The 25,244-nt window shown below is 52.2% G+C and overlaps 4 protein-coding genes across 13 annotated transcripts; 3 read left to right on the forward strand and 1 right to left on the reverse strand.

Moving 5' to 3' along the window:
- Positions 1-2,487: 2,487 nt before the first annotated feature.
- Positions 2,488-5,599, forward strand: POLR2G (RNA polymerase II subunit G). 2 transcript variants are annotated; one of them, XM_027090124.1, is made up of 8 exons: positions 2,488-2,611; positions 2,745-2,854; positions 3,827-3,986; positions 4,571-4,621; positions 4,727-4,792; positions 4,897-4,968; positions 5,152-5,185; positions 5,379-5,599. In XM_027090124.1, exons 1-8 carry the CDS (start codon positions 2,600-2,602, stop codon positions 5,390-5,392), a joined length of 519 nt encoding a protein of 172 aa, XP_026945925.1. In that variant the 5' UTR covers positions 2,488-2,599; the 3' UTR covers positions 5,393-5,599. The 2 variants fall into 2 exon arrangements, with proteins under 2 accessions (XP_026945925.1, XP_026945926.1); XM_027090125.1 differs by lacking the exon at positions 4,571-4,621.
- Positions 5,600-9,858: 4,259 nt separating this feature from the next.
- Positions 9,859-21,597, forward strand: TAF6L (TATA-box binding protein associated factor 6 like). Of its 7 annotated transcripts, none has more exons than XM_027090017.1 (12): positions 9,859-9,982; positions 10,718-10,834; positions 12,363-12,522; positions 12,866-12,952; positions 13,622-13,772; positions 13,928-13,978; positions 14,542-14,636; positions 16,093-16,167; positions 16,299-16,519; positions 16,871-17,003; positions 20,537-20,665; positions 20,784-21,597. In XM_027090017.1, the coding sequence occupies exons 3-12, from the start codon at positions 12,376-12,378 to the stop codon at positions 21,552-21,554; spliced, it is 1,860 nt and encodes a 619-aa protein (XP_026945818.1). In that variant the 5' UTR covers positions 9,859-9,982; positions 10,718-10,834; positions 12,363-12,375; the 3' UTR covers positions 21,555-21,597. The 7 variants fall into 7 exon arrangements, with proteins under 7 accessions (XP_026945818.1, XP_026945814.1, XP_026945817.1 ...); XM_027090013.1 differs by having other exon boundaries at positions 10,718-10,777; XM_027090016.1 differs by lacking the exon at positions 9,859-9,982 and adding an exon at positions 9,989-10,183.
- A 2-nt stretch (positions 21,598-21,599) lies between these two features.
- On the forward strand, positions 21,600-23,896 carry TMEM179B (transmembrane protein 179B). Of its 3 annotated transcripts, XM_027090027.1 has the most exons (6): positions 21,609-21,802; positions 22,377-22,479; positions 22,650-22,837; positions 22,921-23,052; positions 23,221-23,299; positions 23,547-23,896. In XM_027090027.1, exons 1-6 carry the CDS (start codon positions 21,684-21,686, stop codon positions 23,706-23,708), a joined length of 783 nt encoding a protein of 260 aa, XP_026945828.1. In that variant the 5' UTR covers positions 21,609-21,683; the 3' UTR covers positions 23,709-23,896. The 3 variants fall into 3 exon arrangements, with proteins under 3 accessions (XP_026945830.1, XP_026945828.1, XP_026945829.1); XM_027090029.1 differs by lacking the exon at positions 22,921-23,052 and having other exon boundaries at positions 21,600-21,802; XM_027090028.1 differs by lacking the exon at positions 22,377-22,479 and having other exon boundaries at positions 21,615-21,779.
- An 81-nt stretch (positions 23,897-23,977) lies between these two features.
- Positions 23,978-25,179, reverse strand: TMEM223 (transmembrane protein 223). The gene is made up of 2 exons (XM_027090031.1): positions 24,849-25,179; positions 23,978-24,427 (listed from the first exon to the last, which is right to left on the reverse strand). Exons 1-2 carry the CDS (start codon positions 25,162-25,164, stop codon positions 24,135-24,137), a joined length of 609 nt encoding a protein of 202 aa, XP_026945832.1. The 5' UTR covers positions 25,165-25,179; the 3' UTR covers positions 23,978-24,134.
- Between the last annotated feature and the right edge of the window lie 65 nt (positions 25,180-25,244).

Here is a 25,244-nt window from a genome sequence, read left to right on the forward strand (position 1 = left end):
AAGGGCTCAGTCCTACAAGACTGCCTTCCACTTCAGATGGCAATAGTAAGTTCCGGTTGTCATCTGTCCATCTAACTGGCTATAGATTGAAGGTTCCAAAGACCACCCCCGCCCACCTCCTTGGGTTCAATTAATTTGCTAGAGTGGCTCACAGAACTCAAAGAAACATTTCACTTACTAGATTTCCACTTTATTATAAAAGACCCTAACTCAGGAAGAGCCACATAGAAAAGATGCCTAGGGTGTGGGATGGGGAAAGGGCGTGGAGCTTCCATGCTCTCTCTGAACTCACCACTCTCCCCAGTTCTATACGTCTTCACAAACGCCAAGCTCTCTGAACCCCATCCTTTTGGGTTTTTATGGAGATCTTCACTACATAGGCAGGGTTGATTAATTCATTAGCCAGGTCAAGGAGTTGACACTGAAAGTTCCAATCCTCCAGTCACTTGGTTGTTTCCCCTGGTTTAGGTGCTTTCCAAAAGTCATCTCATTAACATAAACTCGTGTGTGGTTGAAAGGGGTTTGTTATGAATATCAAGACACATTCATCATCTTATCACTTAGGCAATTCCAAGGGTTTAGGAGCTCTGTGACAGAAACGGGGGGAAAAGACCAAATATATATATATATATATATTTATTTATTTATTGTAAATCACAGTATCACAGTTTTGTTTTTTTCTAACTTTTTATTATGAACAATTTCAAACACACAAAAGTAGTAGGAAAAGTGTAAGAAACCACCGTTATCCATCATCTGGCTTCAACGATTATCAATATATTGCCAAACTTGTTTCATCTACACCTCTGCCTTTGTTTTTTAGTATAATTCATTTAATTGTAAGTTGACAATTAAATTATTGTTAACATTTTAAAAATATCTATTTATTTATTTTGGCTGCGCTGGTCTTTGCAGGATTTTTAGTTGCAGCATGCAGACTTAGTTGAGGCATGTGGGATCTAGTTCCCTTACCAGGGATCAAACCCGGACCCCCAGCATTGGGAGCGCAGAGTCTTACCCACTGGGCCACCAGGGAAGTCCCAAGACAATTAACTTTTTAATAATGGTTGTGTTTACCCACTGGCTTGCAAAATTCCTGAAATATTAACAGCTGGCTTTTGTAGGGGGCTCCAGCACACCACTGTCAGCAGGTAAGGTTGCTTTTGCGGGCAGGCTGGCTTCGAAAAGAGGAAAGGAGGGAGTCGTGGCTGTTGAGGCCCTGCCCTCCGTCCCGCCATCTGCTTCCTTATGTGGTTGCAGGTGCAGGGGATCCCCAAGGAGTCTGAACAGCTGACTGGTGACCTCAATCATTCTAGGAAATGGGCAGCGTCAATGGAAACTGGTGTGTGACAGCTCTAAGAAAGCATGAAGTCTCTGTTCTTGCAGGAGGGAAGGTCAGGTTTTCTTACAACATACAAAAACTTAGGCAGCAGGGAGTTTGCTCAAGGTCCCAGAGACTGTCTGGGCTTTAGAAACAGCTGCTCTTGCTGAGTCTTTATTATAGGTCCGCATCTCATGGTGTTTCTGCCTTTCTTCCCATGGCCCTTTTATCAGTCAGGGTCCCAGCAGGGCACAGACTGCATGCTCACTCTGGTTAACTGAGGCGAGTTTAATAAAGGGACTATCTACAAAACTGCGAGCAGGGCTGAAGGAACAGACAAGGCTCACCAGTTCTCTAGGTCCTTGGGTGTAAGGGGGCGGACGAAGGGGCGAGAGGGGGTTGAGAGGAGCGCAGTGACTTGAGGTTCTCTTCACACCTGGAGGGGGCGCTACCTTCTGGGCTCTGACTTTGCGGGTTTCATCTCTAAACTACCAGAGCCAGGCAATGAATGCCTGAATATGCAAGAGTCTTGGAGTCAGGCATCCTGAATTTGAATCCCGACCCTGAGTGACCTCAACCTTCTGAGGCTGGGACCTTCTTGTAAATGGGAGTAATAACAAAGCCTGCCTGGTGGGGTTGCTGTATGGATTAAATGAGTTAAGAACAGCTACTTACTATACTTACTATGTGAAAGCCGTCTTCAGCTATTTGCTGAATGAATAGATTCTGCTAAAGCGCTTTATTTATGCCATCTCTCATTAATTAATTAATTATTATTACTATCATTATTTTTGCTGTACGCGGGCCTCTCACTGTTGTGGCCTCTCCCGTTGCGGATCACAGGCTCCAGACGCGCAGGCTCAGCGGCCATGGCTCACGGGCCCAGCCGCTCCGCGGCACGTGGGATTCTCCCGGACCGGGGCACGAACCCGCGTCCCCTGCATCGGCCGGCGGACTCTCAACCACTGCGCCACCAGGGAAGCCCAATTAGTGCCTTTTAAAAGAATTTACTGAGCATATAGTCTACGCCGGACACTGATAATTTGTGCGAGCCTGGCATTTCGACCACGGTTGGGCTGCACAGAGGGGAGGAGCTTCACGGATTCCCCGCCCACGACAACGAGACTCAATGGGGTCCGAGGAGGAGGCGAGTCCCTCCCACTTCTCCGGGGCAGTCCCGGAAGCGGGCTTGGGGTAGTTGCTGTGTTTCCGGTGGGTGTGGAGGCTCGCTGCCGTCGCTGCTGTAGGCCCGGCTGCTGTCCAGGCTCCTCCGGGACGATGTTCTATCACGTGAGCAGGGCACGGGGTGGCGGCGAGGGCAGGGTCGAGAGGAGGAGAGAAGCGGAGGACCGGGACTAGGGGCCGCTTCTTGCCTCACGTTCCTGCCGCTCCTAGCCTGGTCTCCATCCCCGTTTCCCCGCAGATCTCCCTGGAGCACGAGATCCTGCTGCACCCACGCTACTTCGGCCCCAACCTGCTCAACACGGTGAAGCAAAAGCTCTTCACCGAGGTGGAGGGGACCTGCACCGGCAAGTGAGTGTCGCGCCCTCCGTGCCGCCTAAGCAGTGAGCACACGTCTCCCTTTGCCTGCATCCCCTCCCCAACTCCTACACATCCTGAAAGGTTCAGCTACCTACCCTGGCGAGCCCTCTCACTCTCCCAGGAGCCCCAGGCAGTTAGATGCTTCCTGCTTTGGGTTCCCACGATTCCCTCTGCGAAGCTGGATAACGGAGCTTCCTTCCTTCAGCCAAGATTGGTCATTCATTTACTCTGCAAACATTTCTAAAGCTCCAGCTGTGTGCCAGGCTCTGTGTCAGGCCCTGGGAACAATGCAGTGAAAAAGATAGAATGAGGTCCGCCCTTGTGGAGCTCAGTGTTTTTTGATTCTGCTGCTTTTCTCTGTCCCAGGGACCTGGCGTGGCACATCTTGGGCCTCACTAAAGGTTTGTTGAATTAATGAGTGAGCAGGAAAAAGCAGATTGAGAGTTAGGGGGAGGAAGGAAGAGGACTGAGACTTGACCATCTCTGGGCTCTGCACAGAGGAGCCTTGCACATGGTGATGTAAATGAGTGAGGATGAGCAGGGCTATAGAGTGCTTGGACCTCCAGCATCAGAGTAACTTTGGGTGTTCTTTGAATATACAGGTTCCTGAGCCTCAACTCATCCCTACAGCATCACGACTCTCTGGGGGGAGGCCTGGCAATATGCATTTTAATAAGTTTCTCCCAGGTGATTCTGAGGCATCTCCAAGATTGAGGTCTCTTGGCTCAAGGACTGCAGCCCTTTTGGACATTTGTTGTGAAATTATGAGAGCAGCATTTGGCATTTTTAGATGCGGACCATTGTCCTGTCTCCTCTCTTGATTATTAAGCTCTGTGGGGCAGGGGTGCTATCTACTTCCCCTTTGTGCCGCCCCTTTACCCCCAGGCTCAGTGTCTCTTGTGGCAGATGGCTTTAGAGGCTTTTCCACACACAGTGCCTTTCTCCTTCTCATCCTCCTTGCAGGTATGGCTTTGTAATTGCTGTCACCACCATCGACAATATCGGTGCTGGTGTGATCCAGCCAGGCCGAGGCTTTGTCCTTTATCCAGTTAAGTACAAGGCCATTGTTTTCCGACCCTTTAAAGGGGAGGTCGTGGATGCCGTTGTCACTCAGGTCAACAAGGTAAGACCATCAGGGGAGGTAGTGGAAAGGTCCCTCCCTTAGAAGATCTGGGATGGATCCCAACTCGACTTGTTAATAACTCTGTGTCTTTGGCCACGTCACTTCTTTGTGCTTCAAGCTTCCTCACCTGTCAAATGGTATGGTGATCTTGCTCTGCCTCACTCAGGGTTATGTAAGTCATTATTGATAGTCAAAACAATAGTAGCCTCCATTGATTGAGTAGTTCCTCTGGGACAGGTAGTGTGCAAAGCCTCACAGTGACTCTGTGAGGTGAGTGCTTTTATCCTCGTGCTTTTTTCTCCACGCTGAAGCTTGGAGAAGTTGTCTACTGGCCAAGGTCATGTGGCCAACAGGTGTTCAAATCCCAAGTTCCAACAAGTTCTAGGCCTCAGCTGTTTACCACTACACTTCCTTAACTTAAAACGAAAACTTGAAAAAAAGAAAGAAATGAAAACAAATGCCAAACTTCAGGGTGGTTTCGAAACATGAAGAATATTATTGATATTAGGAACCAGATAAGGACAGGAAGCTTAGAAGACTTTGGGGGACAAAAGGAAAAGCAAGGTCACTCATTTCCCTTCTAGGTTGGACTCTTCACAGAAATTGGGCCCATGTCCTGCTTCATTTCTCGACATGTAAGTCTAGGCACACTGGGTGGGTCTAAGGAGGAGACAGGTATCGTGAGCATCTATTGAAGCATCCTTTTAAAGTACTCTCACCCAGTTTCACCTTCCTTTCAGTCCATCCCGTCAGAGATGGAGTTTGATCCTAACTCCAACCCACCATGTTACAAGACAATGGATGAGGTAAGTGGGAAGGAAGAAGTCAGTGAGAGGGACAAGAGCATGAGCCACTCCGAGGGAGAGTCCTGGCCTGGGGTTGTCTGAATGTACTGTTCCCTCCTCCCCAGGACATTGTGATTCAGCAGGACGATGAGATCCGCTTGAAGATTGTGGGGACCCGTGTGGACAAGAATGACATTGTGAGTCTCTTGCCTGCCTCTACCAGGCAGCGCTGATGATTTCTGCCTCCCCAGAGTTCCTGGGGGGGTTGTGCTCTTCTGCTTGGAAGAAGTGGTGGGTGGGCAGAAGGCCTGAGGCTGCGGGTTAGAGCATAGCTCTGTGCTTGCCCTGGCTTCATTTGCTTTTTACCTTTCCTTCTGCAGTTTGCTATTGGCTCCCTGATGGATGATTACTTGGGTGAGTGTCAGGATCATTGCCTGGAGGAGGGGTTTGTGGGATATGGGATTTAATGCCTGAACCACAGATGACAGAAACTCTCCTGTTGTCTGCTTGGAAGACCGAGGACACGTGCCTCTCGGGATGGGAAGTCGATGTTTAGGGCTGCCCCAAGCTCTGGGTCTAACCAATGTGCTTTTCCTGTTCTCGGCAGGGCTTGTGAGCTGAGTACCGTGACCTCCTACCTTGTTTGGTCCTTATCCAGGAGGTGTGACTGTCACACTTCCCGTGTTGTCCAGAGGCCCAGTCTGGCTGCTGTGGAGGAGGCAAGGAAGGTTTCTTGTCCTCAGAAGACATCTGGCTCTTTTTGTGGCTTAGCAGCCACTCCCAGATTTCTGACTGTGTGTTCTAACCATAAAAGGTTCTTGATTCTCATGGAAGTGTCATCTCTTTCTTTCTTTGGTAAGAACAAGTCTGGTTTTTTTTTCGGCCACGCTGCGCGGCATGTGCGATCTTAGTTGCCTGACCAGGGATTGAACCTGCGCCCCTTGTAGTGGATGCGCAGAGTCTTAACCACTGGACCGCCAGGGAAGACCCAGAACAACTCTTTTTTTAAGAAGGCTGGAGGACCAGATGCTTGCTAGCCCTTCTTTTCTTGGCCTGATGCCTTAACTAGCTTCCCCCACCAGGGGATCTGACTAACCCTTTTGCCAAGGTCTGAAGTTGACCTCACTAAAGGGAAGGCGCTAGTGTTGGGTCTTTGGCTTCCAGCAAATGATACTATCATTAGAGCCGCTCTAAGCCCCAGTCTGTTTATTTATTTATTTATTTATGGCTGTGTTGGGTCTTCGTTGCTGCGTGCGGGCTTTCTCTAGTTGCGGAGAACGGAGGCTACTCTTCATTGCGGTGCACGGGCTTCTCATTGCGGTGGCTCCTTTGTTGTGGAGCACGGGCTCTAGGCGCGCAGGCTTCAGTAGTTGTGGTTTGTGGGCTCTAGAGCGCAGGCTCAGTAGTTGTGGTGCACGGGCTTAGTTGCTCTGCAGCATGTGGGATCTTCCCAGACCAGAGCTCAAACCCGTGTCCCCTGCACTGGCAGGCGGATTTGTAACCACTGTGCTACCAGAGAAGTCCTAAGCCCCAGTCTAGTTTCAGAGTATTTGCCCTTTCCCCAGCCTTAAAAATAACCAAGAGTATAGCTGAGGAGAGGGAAGAGGAGACAGCAGGTAGGAAGAGGTGAATAATAGGACAGTAATGATACAGATTGTGAGGTCCCAGCCCTTCTTAGGATGGGCACATAAACTACAGCCTTTATTTGCTTATCAATTATTAAACTAAACTGAACTGAAGATATGAAAGGGCTCATAATCTCCTTAGGGTAACACAACAGAAATACACGAAATAAGATGAAGCAGACATGCTACCGTCCCTCACACTGTCTTTGCAGTACTATTTGTCTACCTTGGAATGCCTTTTCCCAACCTACCTGCTTGCTGCCTAGGAATCTATCAAATCTCAGTCAATTTTTTTTTTTTTTTTTTAAAGCTTTCCTTGACTTCCTTGGGAAACAGAGTTGTGTCGTAGAAAGCACAGTATTTGGGTTGATACAGAGCTGGGTTGCAGTCCTAGCTGGGTGACCTTATGTTTCCTCATTGTAAAATGATCATATAACCCTCTTTGGATGATTGCTGCTAGTATCAGAGATTGTATGTGCAAGTGGCTGGCACAGAGCCTGGCCCATGATAGGTACTCAACGGTTAATTATAATTATTGTTATATGGTGCATATAAAGCCGTGATTATCACCTGGGGTGATCTTGGCCCCCAGGGGACATTTGGCAATGACATTTTTTGTTGTCACAACTGGGTGGGGATGCGACTGCCTTCTAGTGAGTAGAGGCCAGGCAGGCTGCTAATATCCTACAATGTATAGGACAGCCACCCCACAACAAAGAATTATCTGGCCCCAAATGTCAACCGTGCCAAGGTCCAGACCTGTTATGAAACATCCGGAATACTGCCTTTAACCTGGTAAGGAAAAGGCATTTGAATGTGTTTCCCTTCCCCTCGCCTCACCACTCCTGGACAGAGGTAGGCTCTTCCATTCATACCTCTCTAGTATGTCATAAAACACATTATTTCCTTATTGTCTCCCTTTCCATTTTTTTATTACATAAAATTTCAATTATTTTATTGAGATAATTATAGATTCATTTGCATCCCTTTGATTTTTGTATCTCCAGTTCTCAGCACTCTGCCAGTTTTCCCAAGTGTGTTGAACCCAGGAAAGTTTCTGTGCTGGATTTGCAATGAATTTTGCCACGGAAACAATGTTCAAGTTGTGAAACCACTTCCCAACACTGAGTTGATTACATAGGTTGCAGGGATTTTGCCTAGTTAGGCCCTAAACATGTGTCTCACTGAGAGTAAAGTTCTTCCCAAGTTCTCAAATGGAATCATGCATCTGTAAATTGTGTTGGGGATGCCCCAGTAGTAAAACCAGGCCAGAAGGAAGAGACTGATGGACAGAGAAGCAGCTCATGGAACTGCTGGTGAGGATGTGGGGTGTGGCACTGAGAAGGCTGACACTGGATAGGGAAGCGAGTAAGTGGGGATGGCCTGGAGATAGCCTGGACTCTTCTGATCTTTTAAGGTTTGGTACTAGGGGAGTCTGGAAGTTACAGCCTCTTTTTTTTTGGCCATGCAGCTTTGGGATCTTAGTTCCCTGACCAGGGATTTAACCCAGACCCTCAGCAGTGAAAGCACAGTGTCTTAACCACTGGACCACCAGGGAATTCCCAGGAAGTTACAGCCTCTTAAAGAGGTCACAGGCTTAATAGTGACAGGAGTATGTGCCTGGTAACATGTTAAATCCTTTACACACATTATTGAATTTTCACAACAGTTCCAGGTAACATTCTGTCACCCCACTTGACAGATGATAAAACAGGTCAGAGGGATGAACTAAACATGCCTAAGGTCACACAACTAGTGGAGCTGTTATTTAAAAAAATTTTTTTAATCGTCTAACTCTAAAACCATCATAGCTTTTCTTGCCAGGCATTGGTGGCTGGGGAGTTTGTGTGGGAGCCACCTTTCTCCCATCTATGGCCATGTGAGTCTCATTACTGCTTTGACTCAAGCTGGAGGCAGATCAGCCCCAGACAGCTTGCATGCAGCTTTACTGCATCCTACAGGCCTGCAGGCCATCCTCTCTTCATTGTCTCACGCTGCCAAGGTTGCCAATGGCTGGCCCTACCAATAACACCTTTGCAAGGAGGTCTGCCAGCAGCCAGGAGATCTGAGCTGATCTCAGACTCAGAACCTTAGAGGAGCCCCCCCTATCCTTCATGCATAGGTGGGCAGACACTCCAGTGACCAAGCACAGTCCTGAAACTACTCCAAGTATCATTCTGAATATGACTGGAAGAAACTCAGCAGGGTCACAGTCCCTTTAGGTGGTGTTGCTGTGGCAACCCCAGTCCCATCCATCTGGCTTTCTCAGCTCTGGTCTCAGAGGATCTTCTTTTCTAGAGGCAGCAGCATCTAACCCTGAGAGGGAGGAAGGGCAAGGATGTATACATTCATGCTCCCCTACAGAAAGCTCCTTTCTATAATAGCCCATTGCAAATGGTCCCATCTTGGTTTTTTTTGTTTTTTTTTTGCGGTACGCGGGCCTCTCACTGTTGTGGCCTCTCCCGTTGCGGAGCACAGGCTCCGGACGCGCAGGCTCAGCGGATGGCTCACAGGCCCAGCCACTCCGCGGCATGTGGGATCTTCCTGGACCGGGGCACGAACCCGCGTCCCCTGCATCGGCAGGCGGACTCCCAACCACTGCGCCACCAGGGAAGCCCTAAATGGTCCCATCTTGGATGAACATAAAGGAATTAAATCACTGTCTGCCCCGTGATGTGTGAGTGAAAATTCAACTACCAACTACCAATTTTATCTCATTTAATCTACAATAACCCTGTGAGGTGGGTATTATCACTCCATTTTGTAGATGGGGGAAATGCGCTCAAGTAGTTTGCTCAAAAGCAGTATCAGAGTTTGAACCCGTGTCGGTCTGACTCACTAAGCCCACTGCTTTTCAGTTGAGAACTGTCCAAGTTCGGGAAAGCGTGTACGTGTAAAACGGTCAAGGAAATGTGCGAGGTAGGTGAGGGCTTATATTTGGCTTATTGGACAGAAATGGGGAGGATACGAGGTAGGGTGCCCGAATGGGTAGAGCCCTGGAGTCTAGAGCTTGCACGGGGTGTGTTTGGCCCAGTCAGAAGACCCTTTTGCCAGAGAATACCTACTGAGAGCCCAACCTTCGGGAAGGGGAAGTGGCAGGTGATGTGGGAGAGGTAAGCTGATCCCCACCAAGCGGGCAGCAAAACTAACGCAGACGCCGAAGTCTAAAGCATCAATGCATTCGTGTAAATGCAAGTGCTCGGAAACTCAGGAGTAGACAAGGGAATGCGGACGCTTTCCTCGAGAACATGGTTATTAAAACGTACACCGAACCATACCCACCCCGCAAAGCTCCCAAGAGCTGTTGCTTTAAGAAGCGCGAGTCTTCAGCATCACGTGACCTCTGGCGCCCTGAGCCTTTTACAGCCCCATCACAGTGGCCAATCGGGTAGCGGGAAGTCTTTTGGTGGGCGGGAACTCCTCAAGGCGCTCGTCGATTGGCTGTGTTTGTAGAGGGCGGAGCCTGAGCGCCGAGAGAGGGAATTAGTGCGAGCTGAGTGAGTGGGCGCCAGCGCCGCCGCCACCACCGTCACCGTCACAGCTACCGCCGTCCCGGTAACCGCCTTCGCCGTGCCGGAGCCCTCAGGTGAGCAGGCCCTCGAAGGCCCGTCCTGCTGTGGGCCGCGCGCTCACCGGCCTGGGAGCCAGCTCCGCTGGGGGCCCGCCCCCTTCGCTGACCACGTGACCCAAGTTCTGTAACCTCTGACCTCCCCCGTACCGCACCACCTCTAGATCTGGCGTGAAGCGAGGCTGGGTGGGAGGATTCGCATCACGGAGACCGGTAGAGGTCAGTTCTCGCGCCTTGTTAACAGTACGGCTAGTGGCTGAGGATGTGGAGGAGAGGAGGTTGAAGAGCGGGAGACCTTGGTCGGAGCCCGGACTTTGTGGATTGTAATGTGGGCTCGTAACAGGGAAAACCCCTCGGCGCCTTCCGTGTGGGCAGGACTTCGTGCTCCCATTTTACAGGTGGAGAAAGAAGCTTAACAATTATCCATTGGCGGGTTTCCAACGCCTAGTTTCTTGGCTGGGAATCCAGGCCTTGTTCCCCACACAGCCCGTCGCTCCTCATGATTAGAACGATAGTTGAGTTCTTGCTCCCTACCCAGGTAGTGCTCGCCGGATGATTTTGGGAAAGTCATTTAACATTTAACCTCTTTGAGCTTTGATTTCCTTGGTTGTGAAATAGACATAATACTTACAGAATCCCTATCGCATTGTTAATGTGGACAGAATGAGGCGGAAGCCATGGAAAGCACTTAGCTCGGTGCCTCGGGCATAGCATGTGTTTAGAAAAATCGCTTTTCTTTATTCGTTTTTTCAGCAAGTGTTTATTGAGGGCGTGTTATGTGCAGACGCAGTGCCTGACGCGGGGGATGCAAAGGTGAGCAAAAAGGCATGATGATCCTTGCTAGCATGGAGCTTACAATCTAGTGGGGAGGTAGGTGTTAATCGGAAAGTTACACAAGTGTATAATTACAAACTGTCAACTGCTTTGGGAGGTAAAGTACAGGCCCATGGTGGGGGTCTGAGAAGAGTTCCCTGAGCAAGCGACATTTGAGACTGACATCTGAAGGAGCGACTAGGAGCTCAGTGGACAAAGGGATTGGGGGTGGAGGAGGAGAGCGTTTCAAGTCCAGGAAACAGTGTATGAGTGTCCTGAAATAAGGTGTTTTTGAGGAAATGGAAAGAGGCCACGGGTATGCAGAACACGAGAGAGTGGAAAGAGGTGTTTGCAGATGTAGTCACACATGCAGGTCCTTGGAGCCATGGCACAGGTTAGTGTTTTATTCCAAAGGCAATGAGGAGCCATTGGGAGAAATGCTGCAGGGAGACCAGGTAGGGCGCCCACTGGATTTAGGGACCTGGAGGTCGCTGGTGACCCACTGAGCCTTGTCAGAGAGGAGTGGTGGGGCAGTGCCTGGGTGGGTCACCGTGAAGCTGGGTGGGCGTCGCTGCCCATGGTGCTGATGCCTCACTTTGGTCCGTGAGGGCCAACCTTCTAATTGTGGGCTGTGCTGTTTTCGTGCCTTCTTATTCTGCCATATCCTGTGAACGGAAGAGCAGGTTTCTGCTTTTAGGGCTCGTAGCCAAACTGGGGAAGACCAGACACATGGGCAGAAAGCCCAGCTACTAAAAACCTGACAGCCCCAGGTGGCACATGGGGCAGGAAGACCTCAAAGGACAGGCTGCTTCTGCCTTAGGAGAGAAAGAGGAGGGTGTGGGGGTTTGGAGTAAGGTGGGGGACAGACCAGCCCAAGCCCTGGCAGTGGGGTGCAAGGCAGGTTGGAAGACACGAGGCGGCCTTACTGGGGGGACGGGTCAGCTTGATCAGCTGTGGGGATTTGGGACGAAACACGGTATGCTGAGCCAGGGAGCTGGGACTTTCCTTTTAGGAGTGGTGGAGAAGTATTGAAGACTTTTGAGCAAGGGACTATGGGGGTAAAAGTAGTCTTTTCATCAGTGTTTAGTCCGTAGCGATTGTAGCAAGGATCAGAAGGAAGAAGGCATGAAGTTTTTGTTTATTATTAGTGATCGTAACATTTTCCATTTGTGTAGCGTTCTAGACCCTGAGTTTCTCCTACCTCATTTCCTTTCATCCTCACCTCAGCCCTGTGAGTTACGGAGGGCAGGGATTATTGCCACTATCTTCCCGGGGCTCAGACTGATGAGGGTCTCAGCGGGTTCATACCGGAGGTGGTAGAGCAGGGCTGGGACCCAGTTCTGTGCAACCCAAGGCCAGGCAGTTTCTCAGGTGGCCCTGTTGTCTGCCCTCTGGTCCAGCTCAAGTCCGTTTCTTGCTCTGAGCCTCAGGTTTCCTCACGTGGACACTCAGAGCCATCGTGACTCCTTGTTCAGGGATTCTGGAGCAAAGAGCAGCAAGACTGGTTTCGAGGGCCTTGAGTCCGGCTCACAGGCTCTGAGGGAGCCTGGGCTGGCCTTTCACACCTCCCTCCCCCCACTCCCAGTTCCATCGGGGCCATGTCGGAGCGAGAAGAGCGGCGGTTCGTGGAGATCCCTCGGGAGTCCGTCCGGCTCATGGCAGAGAGCACAGGCCTGGAGCTGAGTGATGAGGTGACGGCCCTGCTCGCAGAGGACGTGTGCTACCGTCTCAGAGAGGCCACCCAGGTACACTTCCCCTCTCCTTGTCCCTCCCTTTGACTACCCCCTCCCCCAGGGGTTTATTCAGCAAGTATATGTCAGGCACCTACTCCCTGCTCAGAGGGAGTGCAGTGGAGGCGGTCCCCGCCCTCTCCAGAGCCCGCTTCCAGCCCGCTGGGCTTCCAGCGAACAAAGCGCTTGCTGGGCGTCTTCTCGTGTGCTGCTCACCACACGCCTGCTGGGTGGGCCAGGCAGGTTCACAGTCACATCCTGCACATGAGAAACTGAGTCACAGGGAGGGGATGTGACGTTGGGAGTTGTTTGCCCCCTGTTTCCTGTCCCTTGACTGACTCTGTTCCTCCGCTCCCAGAATAGCTCTCAATTCATGAAACATACCAAACGGCGGAAGCTGACTGTCGAGGATTTCAACAGGGCCCTCAGATGGAGCAGTGTGGAGGTGAGTGGGGTGCCGGCTGCAGAAGGCTCGGTTGGCACGAGCCCTCCTGCACGCCCAGCTCGGGGCTGGCAGTGCAGCGAGATGTGAAGACCCAGTGCACACACGAGGGAAGGTCACAGCCACCACAGCACATGTGCTGGGCCCAGCCCCCAAGGGCCAGGAGTTCAGAGAGGGAGAGGCGGCCACGGAGACCAGGAGGTTAGGGAAGGTTTCTTGGAAGAGATGGAACTTGAGCTGAACCTGAAAGGGAGGCTGGGATTAGACTAAGTCACAAGGAAAAGAGGGCATTCTGGGTGAGGGAGGAGGCTGAGCCCAAGTGTAGGGGTTGGAATGTCCTGCACAGTTGTTCCAGGGCAGTGGGTCTAGGGAAGAAGAGGGGAGGGTTAGAAGAGAGGAGGGTTTTCAAAGTTGGGCAAGTGTGAGGTGGAGGACCAGCGGCCTGTGGGTGGGGTTCTGAGTCCCTGTGGATCCGTGAGGAGGGCCCACATGCTACTCCTTGACTCAGCGAATACTGGATGCTCCAGCCAAGTTCCCAGTGAAGGGCCTGGATCCCTGGGCATCCCTCCTCTTCTCAGGACCTCTGGACTTCCCGCGAACATAGGCTTCGTGCCCTGATTGGTAGAGCACCTCTTCCCTCCCTGGATTCAGCCCAGTCATCTCTTCACTCAGGCTGTGTGTGGTTATGGGTCCCAGGAGGCGCTGCCCCTGCGCCCTGCCAGGGAGGGTGAGCTCTACTTCCCCGAGGACCGAGAGGTGAACCTGGTGGAGCTGGCCCTGGCCACCAACATCCCCAAAGGCTGCGCCGAGACAGCTGTGAGAGGTGACCGCCGGGGTCATGCATGGGGTGGGGACAGGAGTTGGGTTGTCGGAGGAGTGGTGATGGGCTGGCTGGTGGATGGGGCGGAACTCAGAAGGGTGGGTGGTATTACAAGGGGCCGAACCCCAGGCTAACCCATCTCTCTGCTCTGGTTCTAGTTCATGTCTCCTACCTAGATGGCAAAGGGAACCTGGCCCCTCAAGGATCGGGTAAGGGGCAGTGTGGGGAATGGGCCCTCTGCCTGGACGTTCCTCCGTTAGGAGCTGAGGGTGGTGCCTCTACACCTCTGAGTCTTCACCTGACAAGAATTTTCCGTGCCTAAGGGGTGCCTGCCCTGAGTGGGCACTGCTCCCTGCCCAGAGGCCTCAGAGTCGGAGATAGTGTCCCAGACTTAAGACCGATCATGATGCCTGTTGGGTGCTAGTACAGAAGTCTGGGCCGCTTGCTGGGGTCCCTGAGGTGTCACACTTCCAGGGTCTGCTGAATGGAGCTTCACAGAGCCTGAGGCTATGACCTTGGAACTTGGGGACTAAGCAGGAGTCCGCCCAGCAGAGGACAGGTGGGAGGCAGCGTACAGAGCTGGGTGTGGAGAGCTTGCAAGGTCAGGGCTGCGCAGGCTGCTCAGAGGGGCTGGCAACGCTGTGCTCTGAGCGTCCTGTCGGAATGGGCTCCTTGTGGGATTGTGGGAATGGCGGTGGTTGTTGGGGGGAGGCGGGGAGGCTGGGAGAGGGCAGGGCTCCACCCTGACCACCTTCTGCCCACCCTCTGGCAGTGCCCAGTGCTGTGTCTTCACTGACTGATGACCTTCTCAAATACTACCAGCAAGTGACTCGGGCTGTGCTGGGGGATGATCCACAGCTGATGAAGGTGAGCCGTGGGCCTGAACTGGGGCACAAAGTCCAACTTTCTAATCCTCATGGAATTCCTTCAGATGCCTCCTTCTGTCCTCTGAACACTGAGTGACTGATGTGGGCAGAAGCTGTTCTTGGCGTGGTGCTCTGTGGCTGGCCCTCCGCCAGCGCTGACTCCTCTTCCCACTCTAGTAGGAACCCTCGTTCCTTAGGGAATGGGCAGCTCAGCAGGGCCCTGTGGGGGGCTCAGGTGGTCAGCTCCCCACACCTTAATCCAGAGCCCACCCTTTGGGGCATCTGTTGACCTGGAGCCACATGGGGCATCCACATGGTAGCTTTCATTTGCCTGGACTCGAGAGGGAAAGGAGAAGAGGAAGTAGAGGGAGCCAGGTTAAGGTGCCTGGCCAGACCTCCTGCCAGCCCTGCTGCTTTAGCCTCTTGGGCTCCACAGGGCCTGCTGGACAGCACCTGTGCCAGGCCTCTTCTGTCCAGAGTCAGACGAGGACCAGTTTGGTGGTCTGCTTGGCCATGTGGCCTCTCTCTGTTTGAGGGTTTTACATCTTCCATGTCTGGCTGCTGCTGTTGTTTCCCTTGCGAAGTTAGGACTGTTGTTACTATACTTCCTGCCTTAGAAACTTGGCTGCTGGTCCCCAGGCAACAGTGCAGTGGCTGGATGTGGGGCCTGGGAGCTGAGCTCCTTCCTCACTAGCTGCTGTCCGCTTTCACAGAACCTGAACTTAGGGTCTTTATCCAGAGGAGTTGGAAGGGCACAGGTGGTGGAGGTTCAGGGCTAAGATGGTTTTACTCATTTACCTACTCTCTTTTTTCTGCTTATCAAAGTAATACCAGGGGACTTCCCTGGTGGTCCAGTGGTTGAGAATCCGCCTTCCAGTGCAGGGGACATGGGTTCGATACCTGGTCGGGGAACTAAGGTCCCACATGCCGCGGGGCAACTAAGCCTACGTGCTGCAACTACTGAGCTCGCACACCACAGCTAGGGAGGAGCTGTTATGCCACAACTAAGACCCGATGCAGCCAAAAAAAAAAAAGTAATACCAGCATATGTTTATAATAGAAGTACTGTAATATAAAATCATACAAAGTAGAAAATGAACTTCTGTAGAATCCCCCACTCACCCTTTTTTTTTTGTATGTGTAAACTGTACATAGTTTACCGTCAACCACTGGTAACTAAACGTCTGCTTTTAGAATAATTGCTTTACTCAGTTAAAAATATGTTGGACATTTAGGTTGTATTCAGTTTTTTATTACTACATTACAGACAGTGCTATCTGTATGTGGGTATGTGTGAGTGGGTTTCTTTTGTAGCGGGTTAAATTTGTAGAATTGCTGAGTCACAGAGTTTGAACGTTTAAAATTTTACTGCATAGGTGCTAAATTGTTCTTTAAAAAAAAATGTCAGTTTATACTTGGGGCTGGTGGACTGTGCAGCGTGGCCCCTTCCATTTCAGGTTGCCCTCCAGGACTTGCAGACCAACTCGAAGATCGCAGCGCTCCTGCCGTACTTTGTTTATGTGGTCAGTGGGGTAAGTGGGGTTTATGTGGTTTTGTGGGGAGGAGATGATGCAGCAGCCTCTAGGGCTCACGGCAGGTGCCACCAGAAGAGCAGGCTCTTGTGCGCCCTTGTGTCCCCTAAGCACCCCTCTCCTCCCAACAGGTGAAATCTGTAAGCCACGACCTGGAGCAGCTACACCGGCTCTTGCAAGTGGCACGGAGCCTAGTTCGGAACCCACACCTCTGCCTGGGGCCCTATGTCCGCTCCCTGGTAGGCAGTGTCCTCTACTGTGTCCTGGAGCCCCTGGCTGCCTCCATCAACCCGCTGAATGACCACTGGACCCTGCGGGATGGAGCTGCCCTCCTGCTCAGTCACATCTTCTGGTAGCTGCTGGGCCAGTGCTGATCAAAGGGCAGGACTGCTGCAGAGCTGAGTGGGTTGGGGTAGGAGATGGGGTGAAACTTCTGGCTTTGAGGCTCTATGTTGAGAGGTCGGGAGCCTCTTCCCTTCAGTCTTCCAAGCTGGTGTGCCGTGAACCCGGGGATTCTACAAATGGGTGACGAACGTGCCAGGGGTTTGGTCCATCAGCCCTGAGGTCCTGGGCCTCTCGGCCCAGACGCCTCTTTCACTCACCCAAGCGTGCCATACAGGTGCTGTTTTCTGTATGTGCTGGGACGTGAGTACAGCTGGGCAGTGCCGTGCCTCATTCCCCTGACTGAATGTTGCTCCCGCAGGACTCATGGGGACCTTGTAAGTGGCCTCTATCAGCAGATCCTGCTCTCCCTGCAGAAGGTCTTGGCAGATCCTGTGAGGCCTCTCTGCTCTCACTACGGTGCTGTGGTGGGGCTGCACGCCCTTGGCTGGAAGGTGAGGACCCTGGCTTTTCTCGCAGAGCTGTAAGAGCTCCCATTTGTAGTTAGAAAGTCTTTCTTGTCCAAGAACCTGTCATCTCTCTCCATTTTTTTAGGTCTTTCACTGTCTTTCAGGATCCTTTCATAATTTTCCCTGAAGAGAACCTACAAATACTTTATTCAGTTTATTCCTAGATTCTTGCTTTTTTTTTTTTTTTCTTTTTTTTTTTGCGGTATGTGAGCCTCTCACTGCTGCGGCCTCTCCCGTTGCAGAGCGCAGGCTCCGGACACGCAGGCTCAGCGGCCATGGCTCACGGGCCCAGCCGCTCCACAGCATGTGGGATCTTCCCGGACCGGGGCACGAACCCGCGTCCCCTCTATCGGCAGGTGGACTCTCAACCACTGCGCCACCAGGGAGGCCCTCCTGCTATTTTTGATACTGTTGTAATGGTGTCTTCTTTTCATGGTATTAATTTCTTACTTGTGTATAGAAACACAATTGACTTGTGTATTGATTCAGCTACTTTATTAAACTATCATTTTTAACTGTGGATTATTCTGAGTTTTTAAGGTAGATCATATCGTGCAAATAATGACAGCTTTGTCTTTTTTAAACCTTATGCCTTTATATTTATTTATTTATTTATTTATTTTTGTGGTACACGGGCCTCTCACTGTTGTGGCCTCTCCCGTTGCGGAGCACAGGCTCCGGACGCGCGGGCTCAGCGGCCATGGCTCACAGGCCTAGCCGCTCCACGGCATGTGGGATCTTCCCGGACCGGGGCACGAACCCGCATCCCCTCCATCGGCAGGTGGACTCTCAACCACTGCGCCACCAGGGAAGCCTGCCTTTATTTTTTTGAATTCTTTTTTTTGCGGGGAAGTGGGGGGGGGCACACCACACGGCTTGTGGGATCTTAGTTTCCTGACCAGGGATCGAACCTGGGCCCTTGGCAGTGAAAGTGCGGAGTCCTAACCACTGGGCCACCAGGGAATTCCCAAACCTAATGCCTTTAATTTCTTTTTATTATTTTATTGTTAGGATCACTAATATCATTTTACATATGATGATAATGGGCATCCTTGTCTCATTTCCGATTTTAAAAAAAGGGTTAACAGTAACCTTTTCTATTTAGGCTGATGTTTACTTTGTGTGTTTATAGATAGATACCTTCCTCAGGTTAAGGAAATTTTATTCTTAGTTTTATTATTACTTTATGTTAACTTTTATCAAACGCTCTTTCTGTATCTTTTGAATTGATCCTAAGGTTTTCCTGCTTTTATCTGTTAATGTGATTAATTGTATACATAGTGGGTTTTTTTTTTTTTTTTTTTTGTCTGTATCACACAGCTTGTGGGATCTTAGTTCCCCAACCAGGGAATGAACCCCGGCCCCAGCAGTGAAAGCGCTGAGTCCTAACCACTGGATTGCCAGGGAATTCCCTATACAGATTTTCTAATAGTAAACCATCTTTACATTTCTAGGATAAACTCAATTTAGACATGCTATAGTCTTTAAAAAAATGCAAAACTTTTATTGGAATATAATACATTTTTTATATACTGTTGGCTTTACTAAAATTTTATTATTTTTAAATTATTATTTATTTTTGTTTGCATTGGGTCTTTGTTGCTGTGCATGGGCTTTCTCTAGTTGCGGCGAGCAGGGGCTACTCTTCGTTTTGGTGCGCGGTCTTCTCATTGCGGTGGCTTCTCTTGTTGTGGAGCACGGGCTCTAGGTGCATGGGCTTCAGTAGTTGTGGCACATGGGCTCAGTAGTTGTGGCTCATGGGCTCTGGAGTGCAGGCTCAGTAGTTGTGGCGCATGGGCTTAGTTGCTCCGCGGCATGTGGGATCTTCCTGGACCAGGGCTCGAACCCATGTCCCCTGCATTGGCAGGCAGGTTCTTAACCAGAGAAGCCCTTTACTAAAATTTAAAATGATTTATCTCTATGAGTGAAATCAATCATTAAGTTTCCTCAGGTACTGTCCTTACATGGTTTTAGTATCAGGGTTATACTGGCTTTATGGGATGAGGTAGGGAAGGAGTATTTATTTTTTATACTTTATATTTTTAAATTAAATTTTATTTTATTTTATTGAGATGCTCTTTTCCTTGAGTGTCGACTGTAAATTCTGGCATGGTGTTTTGTGGTTATATTTTTAACTACTATGGCTACAGAATTATTTGAGCTTTCATATATTTTTTTTAAAGATCTCTTTGTTTATTTCATTTATTTTTGGCTGCGTCGGGTCTTAGTTGTGGCAGGCGGGATCTTTCGTTGCGGCGTGCGGGCTTCTCTCTACTTGTGGCACGCGGGTTCCAGAGCACGTGGGCTCTGTAGTTTGCGGCACGTGGGCTCTAGTTGAGGCGCACGAGCTCAGTAGTTGTGGCACAGAGGCTTAGTTGCCCCGCAGCATGTGGGATCTTAGTTCCCTGACCAGGGATCAAACCTGCATCCCCTGCATTGTAAGGCGGATTCTGTACCACTGGACCACCAGGGCAGTCCCAAGCTTTCATCTTTCTTTTTTTTTTTGCGGTACGCGGGCCTCTCACTGTTGTGGCCTCTCCCGTTGAGGAGCAACAGGCTCCGGACGTGCAGGCTCAGCGGCCACGGCTCACGCACGCAGCCGATCCGCGGCATGTGGGATCTTCCCGGACCGGGGCACAAACCCGTGTCCCCTGCATCGGCAGGCGGACTCTCAACCACTGCGCCACCAGGGAAGCCCGCTTTCATCTTTCTTGAATCAGCATTAAGTTTTATTTTTCTAGGAACTTGTTAATTTTATCAACATTTTCAAATTCTCAGTCTGTGGCTAACCAAAGAACTTATCCATATAAGCCTGTCACAAACGTCACCTGCTCTGTGAAGTCTTAATTGCTTTCCCCTAAATTAAACATAGGATTTAAAATTATATAATCAGAGTCCAGGTCTCTGATCAGTTTGTTTGTTTTTTGCGGTACGCGGGCCTTTCACTGTTGTGGCCTCTCCCGTTGTGGAGCACAGGCTCCGGACGCGCAGGCTCAGCGGCCATGGCTCACGGGCCCAGCCGCTCCGCAGCATGTGGGATCTTCCCGGACTGGGGCACGAACCCGCGTCCCCTGCATCGGCAGGTGGACTCTCAACCACTGCACCACCAGGGAAGCCCAGTTGTTTGTTTTTGCACAAGTGGTTTGAACTGAGTTCCAGGTTGCATCTATGCCAGGACATTATTGGCTGTATAGGGTAGCAGCTGGCCACTAAATTTCTCTGTTACCAGGGGGCATTACTTATACCCTCTTAGCCTTTGGCACATATGTCAGTGATAGTGGGGTCACTTTGTATTGGTTTTGTATGTCTTTGTACCCGATCTTTGTTCCCAGGGCTTAATTAATTAAGGCTTGGGCATCCAGGAGCTTCCAAACTGTGGCTGAATATGCCAAGCAGGGAATTTAGGATTGAGCCCTAAATTCAGTACCGGAGATAAAAGTAGATCTTTCAGGGGAAATGGTACTTGGGAGGCGATAAGCAAAAAAGAGGCACTCACTGCATTCTTCTCTCCCTTCCAGGCAGTAGAGCGAGTCCTGTACCCACACCTGTCCACTTACTGGACAAATTTGCAGGCTGTGCTAGATGATTATTCAGTATCGAATGCCCAGGTTAAAGCAGATGGGCACAAAGTCTATGGAGCCATTCTGGTGAGTGCCAGCCCCTTCCAGCCTCTCCTCCCTGCATGAGCACAGCAGCTCAGCGGGCCTACTTTGGAACACTTGATAGGCCCAGGTTCCTCCTATCCTAGTCCCCCTGCTCTTGCAGGTGGCCGTAGAACGACTGCTGAAGATGAAGGCCCAGGCAGCAGAGCCCAACAAGGGTGGGCCAGGCAGCAGGGGCTGCCGGCGCTCAGACGACCTGCCTTGGGACAGTCTTCTCCTGCAGGAGTCTCCCTCCGGGGGCAGCGCAGAGCCAGGCTTTGGGTCTGGTCTCCCGCTGCCGCCTGGAGGCGCGGGGCCGGAGGCTCCTTCCCCTTCGGTGACCCTGGCGGACATCTATCGGGAGCTCTACGCCTTCTTCGGTGACAGCTTGGCCACCCGCTTTGGCACGGGTCAGCCCGCGCCCACGGCCCCGCGGCCGCCTGGAGACAAGAAGGAGCCGGCGGCCGCCCCGGACTCGGTGCGGAAGATGCCGCAGCTGACCGCCAACGCCATGGTCAGCCCGCAGGGCGACGAGAGCCCCCGGGGCGGAGGCCCCCCGTCGGCCTCTGCCCCCACCGCCTCTGAGAGCAGGCCGCTGCCGCGCGTGCACCGGGCGCGGGGGGCGCCCCGGCAGCAGGGCCCGGGCGCCGGCACCCGCGACGTCTTCCAGAAGAGCCGTTTCGCCCCGCGCGGTGCCCCTCACTTCCGTTTCATCATCGCCGGGCGGCAAGCAGGGAGGCGATGCCGCGGGCGCCTCTTCCAGACTGCCTTCCCCGCGCCGTACGGGCCCAGCCCGGCCTCCCGTTACGTGCAGAAGCTGCCCATGATCGGCCGCACCGGCCGCCCGGCCCGCCGCTGGGCGCTCTCGGACTACTCGCTGTACCTGCCGCTTTGAGGCGGCGCTGGCCTCTGTGAATAAATCCAGCGCCCGGAAGTGACGTTTCCGCGCTCGTGGGTCGCGCCGGATGAGGCGGGGCTTGGGCGGTTGGCTCCCACGGCGGCGCTTCCTGGTGGCGAGGGAGCCATGGCTCTCCCTTGGCTGCAGCGCGTCGAGCTCGTGTTCTTTGCTACCGCCTTCGTGTGCGGAGCCGTGGCGGCCGCGGCACTGACTCGGACCCAGGTGGGGCTGCGGGACGGGGCCGGGTAAGCGGGGGCGGGCAGGCCGATCCTCACACGGAGAGTCCGCTGCTGTCCGGGCCGGTGGGGGGTGGGGGGCGGGTTCTGGCGCGCTGCTCCTCTCAGCCTGTGGGCCGGGTGGGGCTGGTCGGCGGTGGAGTTGCATCGGCGGTAAACGCGCTCTGTCGGTCTGTCCGCCCAGGTCATACTCGGGCCAAAGGAACGAGTCCTCAGGAGAGTCTTAACAGCATCAGATATAGCCCGGCCTGGTGACTCCCTCTGCATAAACTCACCCTGGCTGTGAAACAAGCTGGTCCAGGGCGCCCTAAATCAGACACTGTTGTGCTAAGCTACTCCAAGAAATAAAGCTTAGTGTAGTGGAGATGATCAAACTACCAAATGGTTGCGACAGAATGTGTTAAATGGCAAAATAGTGATGTAGCAGAAGCCAAAAGTTTAGGCTGAGTGTTTATCGCAGTCAGGCAATCATGTTAATAAACAGGTTCATTTAATCCCTATAAGGAGGCGCTATTACGCCTGTTTTACAGGTCAGAAAACATCGGAGATAGCTGAAGGTCACACAGTTCTGGTTCTACTCTAGGATTTCTGCACGAGGGGAGACCAGAACTTGTGAGGCAACTCTGAAGCTCTTTGTATTTCATAACTACCGCCTATTTCCTGATCCTTCTGGCCACTCACTGCAGGTTTGATTTCCCCAGCGGACTCATTAATCTACTGGCCCAGAAACAGGAGCTGACAGTGCACAAATAACTCCCTAGAGCGGCCCTGGTTTAGATTATCCCCAACACCTGCCATGAGCCTGCATCCAGAGGCACCAGCCTGAAATCTAGGACTCAGCAGCTTCTTTCCACAGGGCTCCTTCAGGGGCAGCTGTCCCCTGTATGGTGTGGCTGCCCTGAATGGCTCCTCCCTGGCCTTGTCCCGACCCTCGGCCCCATCTCTCTGCTACTTTGTGGCTGGGGCCTCTGGCCTGCTGGCCCTCTACTGTCTCCTGCTTCTGCTCTTCTGGGTCTACAGCAGCTGCATCGAGGATTCCCACAGGTGACTGCCCACTCCGAGGGCCAGGGGCTGAGATGGGAGGAGTCCCACCTCAACCACAAGGTTTATTCTCTCCCTCCTTATAGAGGCCCGATAGGGCTCCGCATTGCACTGGCCATCTCAGCTATAGCCATCTTCCTGGTCTTAGTGTCTGCCTGCATCCTTCGATTTGGCACCAGTTCCCTCTGCAAATCCATCATCTCCCTGAACATAACTAGGTAATGGGAGAGGGAGGGAAGCCTGGCTGGGGCTGACTACCTTCCCTCTGTAGAGGGGATCCTATACACCCCGTTTTATATCCCCATCAGTTCTCAAAGGGGCACTGGAGCACAAGGGTATTTAGGGTATGTCTCCCCTTTCTCACAACTGTCTCTTTGACCTCACAGCTGCTCTGATGCCCAGAAAACTCCATGGATACCCCCTGGAACCGCTCTGCAGTTTTACTCCAACCTACACAATGCTGAAGTGAGGTCCTGGGATATGAAAGACTGGGTGGAGATTGAGGGATACACAGATTCACATAATGAATCATATAACACAATCTGCAGTTGTAAGAGTGCTCACCAGTGTACTCTGAGCTTGGCCCACCAGTGAGGGGCTGAGAGGAGCTGAAGGCTTGATGGCCTGACAGTGAACAGCTAAGAGTGGTGTGTGGGTGGAACTGGATTCGAGATGGGCCCACTCCTCACACTCCTGTTCCTGTCTCCCACAGACCTCTTCTTGGGTGAATCTGGTATTGTGGTGCATGGTCTTGGTGCTCCAGGTCGTGCAGTGGAAGTCTGAAGCCACCCCATACCGGCCTCTGGAGAGGGGGGACCCTGTGTGGAGCTCTGAGACAGATGCTCTTGTTGGGCCACGCCTTTCCCATTCCTGAAGACTAACCAAAGAGTACTCCTGCCGCCAGACTCCGTGCCCAAGTGCCTGCAGTCCTCTTGCCCCCACATGGCCCACACGGCTGGGAGCCTGAGTTTTCCCTCCAGGAGGGAAACATGATTAACAGACCCCCTCTTCCTACAGCTGTTTTTGTACCAAAGTATTATATTACTTTCTTTCTTCATCTCAGTACTGAGTTCTTGGTGTAAAGCACTGTAGGTAGGGTGGATGGGAGTAAGGAGTGAAGGCGAAACAGGCATGGATCAAAACTTTGAGGTACTGACAGGTAGCTGCCCTTGGGATGACTGCTCCTTTATTTGCTGTTAATGAATTTTGGGCCTCTTGTGTGACCCTGGTTGTCACCCCATTCCCTAAGGTTCAGTTTTGATTCCCCTCTGGGAGGGGTGAGTGACCTGAGGTGGTTTCGTCACAAGCTACGGTAGGCACCCACAGTGTTGTCAAAGAGTTTCGTGTTGGGGAAGTGTCCAGCTTTGTCCAAGAGGAAGTAGAATCGTCGGCCTTTGACCTTCAGAGGCAACATGGCAGGGACTTCACCCCGGTGGGCCATGCAGGATACTTGGTTCAAGGGAACTGTAAAATGGGCACCCCAGCCAAAGGGGGCATGAGTGGTGAGGGTCACTTGCTTCCCTCCAGCCTGTAGCATCACTGAGCGCACAGAGCGGAAGGAAAAGAGAAGACCAGCACCAAGTACCAGAGTACCTGCAGGAAGAGCAAAGATTGGGGTTTTCCCTGGAGAGCTAAGAAGCAACCCTTACCGTGTGCCCCCAAATAATAAAAAAAAAAAATTGTGATGATAGTAACATTTACTAAGCTCCTCCTGTACCCCCATCATGTATTAGTCATTCCTCCCAAAAGCCTTAATAGATACTCACACCCATTTTAAAACAGGGTCCAGAGCGTAAGTACTAACTCGCTCAAGGTCACAGAGTGAGAGGCAGACTTCAGCCTGAACCTGTACGAGGGCTTGGCGCTCGGGGACGTCCGACTCCAGTGTACCACACACCTATGAGGGTGGCCTGTCCATCCTGGAGGGTCGGGAGCCCCTTACTCTTCTTGCCCAAGCGGAGAGGATTGTGCCCGCCCTCCTCGACCCATGCCGGGAAGGCAAACCACACCTTACCGATGGCGCCGCAGCCGACGGCAAGGCCGTAGCGCCAGAGCGCGGAGCGCAGGTCCAGGCGGCCGCGGCCTGGGGACTCGGCGTCTGGAGGCCGAGTGGAGGCCGGCGGGCGGGCCAAGGCGGCAATGGCTAGGGAAGCCCAGAAGACGCCCTGGCCAGCGCAGAACAGCCCGAGGACGGCGAAGAAGCGACCTCCTTCGTGCTCGAAGAGCAGCACGTCCCGTGGCGGGCCCACGTCATGCAGAGCCCTGCGCGCGGCAAGCGACTGCAGCGTTAAGAACAGCCGCAGACGGCACCGCCGCCCGAGAGCCGCCATGCCCCTGAGCGGCACCGCTTCCGGGGCGGGACTTCCTGCCGCTGGCCCCGCCCCGCCCCGCCCCCTCGGAGTCCATCTGT

Source organism: Aethalodelphis obliquidens, unplaced genomic scaffold, assembly GCF_003676395.1.
Source record: "Aethalodelphis obliquidens isolate GAN/ISIS:26980383/991018 unplaced genomic scaffold, ASM367639v1 scaffold69, whole genome shotgun sequence".
NCBI lineage: Eukaryota > Metazoa > Chordata > Mammalia > Artiodactyla > Delphinidae > Aethalodelphis > Aethalodelphis obliquidens.

Coding starts and splice junctions, on each gene's coding strand:
- POLR2G (XM_027090124.1), top strand. Junction 3,987..4,570: donor TTGTCACTCAGGTCAACAAG/GTAAGACCATCA, acceptor TTTCCCTTCTAG/GTTGGACTCTTCACAGAAAT. Junction 4,793..4,896: donor GTTACAAGACAATGGATGAG/GTAAGTGGGAAG, acceptor CCTCCTCCCCAG/GACATTGTGATTCAGCAGGA.
- TAF6L (XM_027090013.1), top strand. Junction 14,637..16,092: donor ATGATCCACAGCTGATGAAG/GTGAGCCGTGGG, acceptor CTTCCATTTCAG/GTTGCCCTCCAGGACTTGCA. Junction 16,520..16,870: donor CTGCTCAGTCACATCTTCTG/GTAGCTGCTGGG, acceptor TTGCTCCCGCAG/GACTCATGGGGACCTTGTAA.
- TMEM179B (XM_027090027.1), top strand. CDS start 21,684: ATGGCTCTCCCTTGGCTGCAGCGCGTCGAGCTCGTGTTCTTTGCTACC. Junction 22,480..22,649: donor CTTCTGGCCACTCACTGCAG/GTTTGATTTCCC, acceptor TTCTTTCCACAG/GGCTCCTTCAGGGGCAGCTG. Junction 23,300..23,546: donor CCAACCTACACAATGCTGAA/GTGAGGTCCTGG, acceptor TGTCTCCCACAG/ACCTCTTCTTGGGTGAATCT.
- TMEM223 (XM_027090031.1), bottom strand. CDS start 25,164: ATGGCGGCTCTCGGGCGGCGGTGCCGTCTGCGGCTGTTCTTAACGCTG. Junction 24,428..24,848: donor CGTCGGCTGCGGCGCCATCG/GTAAGGTGTGGT, acceptor CTCTTCCTGCAG/GTACTCTGGTACTTGGTGCT.